Source organism: Muscardinus avellanarius (assembly GCF_963383645.1).
Source record: "Muscardinus avellanarius genome assembly, chromosome: 14".
Classification (NCBI taxonomy): domain Eukaryota; kingdom Metazoa; phylum Chordata; class Mammalia; order Rodentia; family Gliridae; genus Muscardinus; species Muscardinus avellanarius.
Window position 1 is genome coordinate 60,275,140 of NC_137800.1, and position 12,085 is coordinate 60,287,224.

The 12,085-nt window shown below is 37.6% G+C and overlaps 1 protein-coding gene across 1 annotated transcript in view; it reads left to right on the forward strand.

Annotated features, from left to right (window-relative positions):
- LOC308273170 (disintegrin and metalloproteinase domain-containing protein 18-like) overlaps window positions 1-12,085 on the forward strand; it is a gene marked incomplete at both ends in the record, with an annotated part of 167,211 nt that overhangs the window by 48,064 nt on the left and 107,062 nt on the right. Inside the window, 3 exons of the mRNA XM_080710264.1 lie at window positions 279-350; window positions 545-711; window positions 1,472-1,553. Of these exons, the coding sequence (XP_080566390.1) occupies window positions 279-350; window positions 545-711; window positions 1,472-1,553 (321 nt within the window). The remainder of the gene's footprint in view (window positions 1-278; window positions 351-544; window positions 712-1,471; window positions 1,554-12,085) is intronic.

Here is a 12,085-nt window from a genome sequence, read left to right on the forward strand (position 1 = left end):
GTAGCCCGGAGGTAGAAGGGCTTCCAGGAACCCCAGTACCACCAAAAAAACCCCAAAACAAAACAAAACAAAAAACAACAACAAAAAAAAACATATTAACAAGAATTTGCTTTTGAATTTCTATGTATACTTGTATTTTCTTTATGTTAGTATGTTTTAAGTTGTTTGATAAGCCCTATGCTCTTCCTGGCTGGTATCACCAAGGTATATTCACCATTTAAAAAATTGCTATCATTTGCATTTTTAAGAAAACCTAAAGAATAAAATTTGTTTTTCAGTATAATTATATGGGATCTGAAATGATGGCTGTAACACAGAAAATTGTCCAGATTATTGGACTTGTCAACACAGTAAGTTTTTACTTTTTATATTTCTAATTTTATGAAAAATAATTGAAAATAATTTTTATTATGGCAAATTAAAGTAATAAGGACTTTTAGAAGTTTAATAGTCAATATACTTAAAGGAACTTTTTATTTTTATGTAATCTCTTAAAATAATTATGAAAATTACTTGAGAAGTATACTCTGTATCTTATTTTTAGATGTTTACCCAGTTCAAATTAACTGTTATACTCTCCTCCTTGGAATTATGGTCAGATGAAAACCAAATTTCTACCACCGGCGATGCTGATGATATATTACAAAAATTTTTGGCATGGAAACAGGAGTACCTTATCCTACACCCCCATGACATTACACACTTACTTATGTAAGCACAATGTTCTACATTAATAAAGACATGCATAAATCCATTTAATTTGTAAATTAATACATTTATTGTGTTCTTCAATTTTTGTAGAACTCTTGAAAATGTTAAATAATAGCTATATATGCATATATGAAACTTTTGCCATGGAAGTGATAGTGCAGTTGAAAATATAAAAATAACATCATAATTTTATATCAGTGCATTTAAAAGTATAATGTAAAAACATCTGCATTTCACAAAATTTATATCAAGTTCACTACAGAATACATATAACTTCTATGTTACTAATGATGTAAAAATTGACACTTGTCAGTTAATATTACCCACAATATGTTAATGTGTTTTATGTCAACTTTTTTAGTAAGAAAAATTTTGGTGTAGTTCTGTGTAATAATTTAATTTTAAACAAATGCTTATTTTTAGGACAAGTAAGTTTGCTTCTTCTACAAATTAAAAGCTCTTATTTTTTTAAGCTTTAGTGACCAAAACAATGAATGTACAATAAGGAAAATAAGTTGAATTTGAGATAATGAAAACTATATCAAATATAGGAGTTAGACGAGGAAAGAAAGTTAGTATAAAAATTAGTTATATTTTTAATATTTTAATAATTTTGTATAATTTAATATATATTATCCAGACTGCAACTTTGTATGTTCAAGATAATTTTCTAAGTGTTATAAGATTTATTTTAACATATAAGTTTGTAAGTTGTTTTAAAAACTTAAATTAATAAAAAGTCAATACTATAATACTATAGTTACAGGAAACATCCTAAATATGTGGGAGCGGTATTTCCTGGGAAAATATGTGATAAAAACTATGATGCAGGTATTGTTCTGGTATGTGATTTTTATCCTCTATTTATATTAAATTTTTATAAATATTAATGTAATTATTAAAGAGATTATAACAACTTGCTTTTTTATATGTATATTCATTATTTGGTAAAATAAAATTATTACTCTTTAAAATTAATTATAAGTTTTAAACATAAGAAGTATAATATAAACATTAGTGTACCCATTCACCATCTAGTCATGATATTCACTAAAATTGCTTCAAAGTTCTAAGTAAAGAAAATATTAGAGCAATGGTGAAGACTCATGTGTTTTCTTCAAGTTCCAAAAATTACAGAAATCATGAATTTGTGCTTACCATTTCCTGCATATTTTATGCTATTTTTAAAAATGTATGTATCCATGAACTATATATATTATTTTTCTGCAGTGTTCTTATTTAAAATAAGAATACTATAATTCATTTTAGAACTATGGGTTCAATAATTTTTTAAAAGGTATCTATGTGTTGAAACATGTAACCCCAGTGCAATACTTTGTCTTTTGAGCTCTTTATTTTAATCAAGTGATGCTTATAAATACAAATATTTGCACTTTTATAAATAGAAATTTTTAAAAATACAAATAATGAAAAAATAAACAATAAACTGTTCACCCTCATTCCTTAAATCTTCTTTCTTGATTTTTTAAAAATTTCTCCTTCTGTCCTGTAACAACTTATCCATTTTATTTTACATAACAGGTATATTGTGAGGCCCATGATTTAGCAAGAAAATGAACATGCCATAGGGTATTACACAATTTTTAACAAGTAGATATATATGTATGAACAACACAAAGATCAAGAGATAAAACATTACCAACACTTCAGAAGACCCTGTGATTCCTGGCCTCTCCCACCTACCACCCATAACAGCAGGTATCACTGTCAGGACACTCAGTGGTCTTGGTTAATACTACCTTTAAAAAAAAAAAAGCCATTGTCAACACAATCTACATCATGATGTGAGACTATAATGCATTAAGGAAAAAAATCAAACAAAAAACAACAGCAACAGCAACAACAAAAAACTTTTCTATTAACAGCACAGTGTGAAATATTATGTCTACCCTATACTCTATTTTGCAGAAGACTATGTCTATTAAAATAACCCATGTTTTTTTGTTTGTTTGTTAGTGGTGCTCGGGATGAAACCTAGGGATTCTTGTATACTAGGCTAGTACTCTACCACTGAGCCACATCTCTAGCCCATATTTATAAAAATAGCTTTTTCTTCGTTTTATCTTGCTCTTTTTTTGAGGTTCCAGGATTGAACTGAAGGCATTATACTTCCAAGCTACACCCCCAGCCCTATTTTTTTATTCTTTATTTTTAAAACAGGGTCTTACTAAGTTGCAGAGGGCCTCACTAAGTAGCTGAGGCTGGCCATGAACCTGAGATCCTCCTGTCTCAGCCTCTCTAGTAGTGGGATTATAAGCATGAACCACTATGCCTGGCTTTTATTTTGCATTTTTAAGGAATACACCCTCCTAGTTTCTTGATGAGTGTACAAATGTGGAATTATCTATTAACTTCCACTATAGATGTTACCATTTTAACATTGTGATGGCTAATCACATCTGCATTCTGCCTCCTCCATTCTTCCTCTGTAATTTCATGTGCATTTAAAACGTTTTATTCTCGAAAGAGCCAAGTAATGAACTAAGGTTAAAATGCCTTGGTTATATAATGTTTGTTTCCTCTTGAATTTAATAACTATATCACATTGATTTTGTCAATTCTTTTAGTAAAATTATAAATTACTTCTACTTTTCTATACATTTCCAAAATTCCTCTTTTCTACACTCTATAGATACTCTGACAAACTTTCCTTTTCTTTTCTTTTTTTAAACCAGTCTGTATTAAACTCTCTACACAGTGCATTTTGAAAATATTTAATCTTTTCTCTTTGAAATGTCTCTTTTACGGCTTGCTCACTCATTTTTGTGAACATGTTTCTATAATTTACTGAAAAAGAGTAACATGAAGTAAACTGTGTCCAGCAGCATGATAGAGAATGCATTTAATTCTTTTTTTTTTTTTTTTTTAATTTTATTTTATTGGTGCACTGTATTCATACATCATAGTGGGATACAAACTTTTGTAGACATACATGCACACATCGCCCAGTCAGCCCCCACCCGATCCCCACCCCATTCTCTCCCCATCCCTCCCTCCCATGCTTGGCTTAGTGGTTGACATCTAGTATTATAGCAATTTATCCAAAATTAAAAATGATAATCTCACATAACAGTTTCATTTGTCTGATACCAAGCTTTTGATGACTTAAAGATAACATTTCAATATTTCTTTTTGCTTTCTTTCTTACCAGAGAATATTTTTTTCTTTTTTTTAGGTGAAACTATCATATATTTATTTTTCAGAAAAAAATCTATCCTGATATGGAATATGGACTCTAGATACCCAAAACAATCTCGAAGCAAAAACAAAGCTAGAAGATGTATATTTTCTGATTTCAAACCATATAAAGCTACAATAATTGAAACAGTGTAGTACTGTTCTAAAGGCAGATATATAGACCATTGGAGTTAAATACAAGCCTAGAGCTAACTTCTTCCCTATATTGTCAAGTTATTTTTGACAGGGTTTCCACGAAGATTTGGTGGTGGAAATAATAATCTTTTAACTAAATATTGTTGAAAAATAATAATTACATGGAAAAGAATAAGATTGGACCCTTACCTAATCCCACATACAAGTATTAACTCAAACTAGATAAAAGACCTAAATATAAATCTTAAGACTATAAACTTTTAGGAGAAAATCTGGGTCATAAAACCTCACAACATTGAAATTGGCAGTGATTTCTTGGATATGATTTCAATGGCACAGGCAACAGAAGAATATACAAACTCCCTAAAAAATAAAAGAAAATATTGTATATCCAAAGACAATGTAAACAGAGTTAAAAGTTACTAATAGAATTGGATAAAATATTTCCAAATGCTATATCTGAAGGAATATTAATATTCCAACTAGAAATCCTAAAAATTAACAACAATAAAGGCAAACAATACAATTTAGAGATAGGTAAAAGACTAACATAAATAATGAATCTCCACAGATAACCAATCTTAGTTGTCTGTTGGATGGAAACTCTTGTTTCTCTGGTTCTGGTGAGTGTTACCTATTTCTTCTTTGTAGTTAATCTCTTTGAGTATTTTCTCTAGCGCTGGTTTTGAAGACATAAATTCCTTCAGTTTCTGTTTGTCATGGAAGCTTCTTATTTCTCCATCTAATTTGATAGAAAGTTTTGCTGGGTAGGAAATTTTTGGCTGGAAGTTGTTTTCTTTCAGAGTTTGGAATATGTTACTCCAAGCCCTTCTGGCTCTCATGACTTGGTTTGGGAAGTCTGGAGTGATTCTAATTGGTTTGCCTCTGAATGTCACTTGGCCCTTTGTTTTTGTTGCCTTTAAGATTCTCTGCTTGGCTTCCACATTGGTCATTTTGACAATTATATGGCGTGGGGATCCTCTTCTCCGATCCTGTCTAAAGGGAGTTCTATAAGTTTCCTGGATCTGTGTATCAACCTCTTGCTCTATATTTGGAAAATTTTCTGCTATTACTTCCTTGAAGAGATTGTTGATCCCTTTGGTATCACTTTCTTTTCCCTCCTCTATTCCAATTATTCTTAGGTTAGCTCTCTTAAGATGGGCCCATATTTCTTCAATGTCAGATTCCTGCTGTTGGATATCTTTTTCTAGATTAGAAACTATGCATTCATTTTTGGATTGCTCATCTTCTAAGAGCGAGATTCTGTTCTCCATGTGGTCTAATCGGTTGTTTGTGCTTTGAATTGAGGACTTTACTTCATTAATTGCATCCTTTATCTCTTTTTGGCTCTCTCTGAGTTCTTTTCGAAGCACCTCTATTATTTCTACAGTTATTTTCCTGATTTGATCTTCTAGAAATCTCTGATTTTCTGTTTTATCAGGTTCTGATGTTGTGGGGTTGTGCACATTCATTACTTCAGTGTTATTCCTCTTTCCCATGATTTCGGAGGTTTGTGCCTTCTCTGGGTTCTTCCCTTGGGTCACTATGGCTTCACTTAAGGTGCTCTGGATCTCGAGTCTGTATTATCTCAGACCCTACTACTCCTTTACTGGGTTGTATCACAGAGTCTCCGACCCAGGGAGTCGATAGAGGCTGCTTTAAACTATGGGGGGTGCCAGGTTGCACGCTCTCCTATGGTGTGATATCTCTGCCACCACCCCTCCCTCACTGGGTCAAGTCCCAGGAGGCACAATATTGGGATTTCTCCTCTTTGGCCCGCAATTTGACTCACTGTTCTTGAGTACGTAGATGTAGCTGTACTGGACTCGGTGAATTCACTGTTGCTGCCGCCGCCGGTGGCAATATGGCGCCTCTGCCACGCCCTCGGCCATGAGGCTGGCGTATTTTTTCTTCTCTGGTTTTGATTTCCACTCTGAATCCCTGCAGCGTGTGCTGAGCTCAGCCACTGGGAGCTTTAAATGCTGTCTGCGCCGAAAGATCCCGCCTGGCTGTTCCACATCGGCTCACCTCGGCTTGCTGTAGCCGTCCGCTGAGTTCGCCGCTGCCGCCGGCAGTATGGCGCTGCTGCCGTGTCCTCGGGCGCGTGTGTCTCCTCTGTGGCCCTGAGCTCTGTTCTCAGTCCGCTTTCTCTCTGGAGCCTGGTGGTTTTTTTGTTTTTCTGGTGATGGTGTTTTCTGGCTATGAAAGGCGCTCTTTTTGTGGTAATGGAGATTGGTTGTTAGCGGGACTCTTAAGCCCCGCTTTTCTCGGTCGCCATCTTCCCGGAAGTCCGCATTTAATTCTTTAAAAAGTTTAGTTAAATTGGTTTTTTAAAAGTATTTATCTTGAACTTTTAGTTTACTCCATTGTCTTTGAGCTTTCCCTTGGAAACAGAGGCTATTTAGCCAGGCATGGTTAAGCACACTTGTAATCCCAGTACTTGGGGGCATGAGACAGGAGAATTGGAGGTTCACAACCAGCCTCAGCTACTTAGTGAGGCCCTCCACTACCTAATGAGGCTCTCTGCAACTTAACCAGACTCTGTTTCAAAATAAAGAAGAAAAAACAGTGCTTGGGGTGTACCTCAGAGGTAGAATGCCCCTGATTTCAATCCCCAGTGAAAAAAAGAAATTAAAGACCATTCTTTTTCTCTTTGATTTATATGTGGCTTTTTAAAATTTTTCTTTACAAGTGAAACTTGTTTATGCAGAATGCCTTTGTCCCCCAATATCCTGGAGCTATTAAAGACCTTTCTATGTGAATATGAGTTAACTTCTAACCTGAAAATTTTATATTATTTCTGTGTTTTTTACTTTTATATCCTTCGATATTTCTGAGTATTTATATTCCGAGATAGTTACTTACCTAGGTGTTCTCAGATCTGCTCTGCACCTGCTCTTATCTGCCTCACAGATAATATTTCCTAGGCTTCTTTGCTTCTGGCTTTTGTAGGTATTGAGGGAATCTTGTAGTCGTGCTTTATCCTGGCCCTGCTTAGAGTAATGTTTCCTGTCCTGTGAAACAGCTCCCAGACCTATAGGTTTGCTTCCTCCTGGGTTTGCTTCCTCCTGGGCAGCCTTTGTGTGTGTTTCTGATAATAGCTACTTACTCAGACATCCTCCTCCTCCTTACGTTAGAAGAAACATTCTGCTTTCCTGATTGATCTGAGAGTTGCCTCATCATCTTTCTTTGCTTTACTAGTGACATGTTACTGTTAACCATTTCTTTTTGTCAAATTCTCTTTTGAATGTTATGTTGACCTTAAAATAATTGTCTTTGTCTTGTAACAACTAGACAGAGAGTCATGCCTCAAATTTACTGTTTCCTAATACTTGCAGAATTATATTGAAGTTGGAATACACCTGCACTAATCTGTTATTTTATAGTGATGACTAATTGTAAAGGACTGTATCATAAGATTTGAGATGATGATGTTGCACAAAAAATAAATCTGATTATTCTAAAGCCCCAAGTCCCTCTACAATATTTTGACAATAGGAGCAGGTTATCCTCATCTGCCCGGTGAGGTGAGGCCTCTTATTTCTCTTGCATGAAGTTTCCATAATAATTTTATTTACCTTGAATGACTTGTCCTATGATGCCTGTTCACTTCAAGATCTATCCTAAGGATTAGCCGACTCTTATTAATGGCCAGATAGATAATGTTTTTAAGTTCAGTGGACCATATGATCAGTGTCCAACTATTAGATTTTATCACTGTAATGTAAAGGTCAATTATGTATTAATAAAACTTTATGAACACTGAAACTTGAATTTCATATCGTTTTCATGCATCATACTGCTGTTTTCTTCAATTATTTAAAATATAAAAGTTATTATTGGCTGTGGGCTATAGAAAAACTGGCAGCATGCTGCATTTGTCCTGTGGGCCATAGCTTACCAACTCTGCTTTAGTGTTATCAGCTCTTACGTTCGCTAACATAAAAGTTGAAAGGGCTCTCTGAAACATGATAATTTGTAAAAACAAACAAAAAAATAAAAACTCTGTAGAATCTTGCTAATTTATGTTGGCATGTATATATTTGGAAAACAAGTGGAAAAAAGGCTACTAAAAGTTCCAGGCCACCATATAGTTGAAGAAATGCTCAGTTTCACTAATTAGTAGAAAAATACAAATCAAAACATTAATGAGTTATCATCTTGCCCCAGCTAGAATGGTTATCTTCAAAAAGACAAGAAATGACAAATACTGGCAAGGATTTGGGAAAAAAAGAACTTTTATACAATGGGGATAGGAACATAAGTTTTAAAAAGCCATTGACCAACACAGTAAGGAGATTCTTCAAAAAAACTAAAAATAGGACTTCCGGGAAGATGGCAACAGAGAAAAGCAGGGCTTACGAGCCCCGCTAACAACCAATCTCTATTACTACAAAATTAGTGCCTTTCATAGTCAGAAAACACCAGCAGCAGAGAAACAAAAAATGTAATTACAAGGGACAGAGAAAAAGAGGGCTGGAAAAACGAGACACAGAAAGAAACCAGACTGCAGTGCTGCGGCTGGAGCTGTGGCACGGAGCGGCGGGAGCCATCTTTCCTTGCAGCACCGAGCCCCAAAAGGAGGGGGACTCAGAACGGAGCTCAGAGCCACAGAGGAGATACGCTGGCCTCACGCCCGAGGGCGCAGCAGCAGTGCCTTACTGCCGGCGGCAGCGGTGAGTTCACCGGACGGCACCAGACCAACGCACTCAACAGCCCACCAGGCTCCAGAGAGGAGCTGCGAACAGCGAGCCTAGGTGAGCCGCTGCGGATCAGCCGGGCAGGATTCGGCAGATTTTTCAGTGCAGGGAACATCTAAAGCTTCCAGTGGCTGGGCTCAGCACACCCTGCAAGGACTCAGAGCGGAGCGCAAAATCAGAGAAGAAATATGCCGGCCTCATGGCCAAGGGCATGACAGCGGCACCATATTGTCACCAATGGCAGCAGCAGCGAATTCACTGAGTCCACTACAGCTTCATCAACGCACTCAACAACAGTGAGTCAAATTGCGGCCCCTAGAGAAGAAATCCCAGTACAGCACTCCCAGGGACTTGACCCAGTGGGGGAGTGGCGGTGGCAGAGATATCACACCATAGGAGAACGCCCAACCTGGCACCCCCTATGGTCTAAAGCAGCCTCGATTGACTCCCTGGGTCTGAGACTGTGCCATACAACCTAGTAAAGGAGTAGTGAGGACTGAGATACCACAGAATCAAGATCCAGAGCACTTTAAGTGAAGTCTTAGTGACCCAAGGGAAGAACCCAGAGAAGGCACAAACTTCCGAAATCATGGGAAAGAGGAATAGCAATGGAGCAATGGATGCCCACAACCCCACAACATCAGAACCCGATAAAACAGAAAATCAGAGATTTCTAGAAGATCAAATCAGGAAAATAACTGTAGAAATAATAGAGGAGTTTCGGAAAGAATTCAGAGAGAGCCAAAAAGAGATAAAGGATGCAATTAATGAAGTAAAGGCCTCAATTCAAAGTACAAATAACCAATTAGAACACATAGAGAATAGAATCTCGCTCTTAGAAGATGATCACTGCAAAAACGAACACATAATTTATAACTTAGAAAAAAAATCTGACAGCAAGAATCTGACATTGAAGAAATATGGGTCCATTTTAAGAGAGCTAACCTAAGAATAATTGGAATAGATGAGGGAAAAGAAGGTGAAACCAAAGGGATCAATAATCTCTTCAAAGAAGTAATAGCAGAAAATTTTCCAAACATAGAGCAAGAGGTTGATGCACAGGTCCAGGAAACTTATAGAACTCCCTTTAGACAGGATCAGAGAAGAGGATCCCCACGCCACATAATTGTCAAAATGACCAATGTGGAAGCCAAGCAGAGAATCTTAAAGGCAACAAAAACAAAGGGCCAAGTGACATTCAGAGGCAAACCAATTAGAATCACTCCAGACTTCCCAAACCAAGTCATGAAAGCCAGAAGGGCTTGGAGTAACATATTCCAAACTCTGAAAGAAAACAAAAATTTCCTACCCAGCAAAACTATCAAATTAGATGGGGAAATAAGCTTCCATGACAAACAGAAACTGAAGGAATTTATGTCTTCAAAACCAGCACTAGAGGAGCCAGTGAGGCCAGCATCGCAGCCTGCCGTGAGGCATGGCCGGTGCTGGGACCTCCGAGGCCAGTATCGGAGCCGGCCGAGGGGTTAGGCCGGTGCTGGGGCCAGCGAGACCAGCACCGGAGCCTGCCATGTGGCAAGGCTGGTACTGGGGCCTCCGAGCCCGGGATTGGAACCTGCCGAGGGGTGAGGCCAATGCTGGGGCCAGCGAGGCCGGCATCGGAGCCTGCCGTGAGGCAAGGCTGGTACTGGGGCTTCCGAGGCCAGGATAACAACCTGCCGAAGGGCTAGACCGGTGCTGGGGCCAGCAAGGCCGGCATCGGAGCCTGCCGTGAGGCGAGGTCAGCATCAGAGCCTGCTGTGAGACATGGCCAGTGCTGGGGCCTCCTAACCCGGGAACAGAACCTGCCGAGGGGTTAGGCCGGTGCCTGGGCCAGCGAGGCCGGCACCGGAGCCTGCCATGAGGCAAGGCTGGTACTGAGGCCTCTGAGCCCGGGATTGGAGCCTGCCTAGGGGTGAGGCCGATGCTGGGGCCAGCAAGGCCAGCATTGGAGCCTGCCGTGAGGCAAGGGCACTCCTGCGGCCTCCAAGGCCAGGACCGAAGCCAGCTTAGGTGTTAGACCGGTGCAGGGGCCAGCGAGACTAGACCTGGGGCCTCCCATGAGGCAAGGCCGCTGCTTGAGCCAGCGAGGTCTGGATCAGTCCACTGAGTAGCCAGGCCACTACTGGGACCATCAAGAATGGGATCAGTACTTGCAACGCAGCATGCACAGAGAAATATCACAGAAAATATAAATCAGACACTTCTCTTAATCAGCAATAACTAGGAGGAAAAGGGCAACAGGAAGAGGTTGAGCTATAGAAAGGGCCCTATAGTGAAGCAACTAATGTGACCAATCAGAGGGTATGTAATACTGGAGGACGGAGCCTCTTTAAAACGCAGGAGGTACATAAACAAATGTATCAAAGTAAATCACCAAAGAAGCGTGCGATGGAGGGAGGGGGAAGGAATAGGATGGGGGCTGGAGGAGGGCTAATTGGATGATGTGTGCTTGTATATCCTCTCAAGTCTTGTACTCCAATGTGATTGATATATGACTACAATGCACCAATTTAAAAAATAAATTAATAAAAAAATAAATGCTAAAAAAAAACAAGAAAAAAAATAAAAAAATAAAAAAACAAATTAAAAAAAAACAAAACCAGCACTAGAGAAAATACTCAAAGAGATTAACTACAAAGAAGAAATAGGTAATACACACCAGAACCAGAGAAACAAGATTTTTCATCCAGCAGACAACTAAGCAAAGAAGAATAAACAGTATTTCAAACAGAAATAAAATCTTAACTTGCTAGGAATTAAAAGTTTTCTCTCAATAGTCACATTAAATGTAAATGGCCTCAATTCCCCAGTAAAAAGACATAAAGTGGCAAAATGGATTAAAAACCAGAATCCATCCATCGGCTGCTTACAAGAAACACACTTTACAAGTAAAGAGAGTAACAAACTCAAGGTAAAGGGCTGGAGCAGGGTAACTCATGTTATGCAGCCATCCTAACAAATGTGAAGTAGGATTTCACTATAGTTTTTATTTGTATTTCCTTAATGATTAGTTATATTATGATAATAATGAGTGATATTTATGAGTTTATTGCTCATATAAAAATCTTTGGATATTCATTATTTATTTTAGTCTTTTACCTATTTCTAAATTGTATTGTTTGCTTTTATTGTTGCTAATTTTTAGGATTTCTATTTGGAATATTAATATACCTTCAGATATAGCATTTGGAAATATTTTATCCCATTCTATCAGTAACTTTTAACTCTGTTTACATTGTCTTTGGATGTACAATTTTTTTTATTTTTTAGGAAGTTTGTTTATTCTTTTGTTGCCTCTGCCTTTTAAATCATATCGAAGA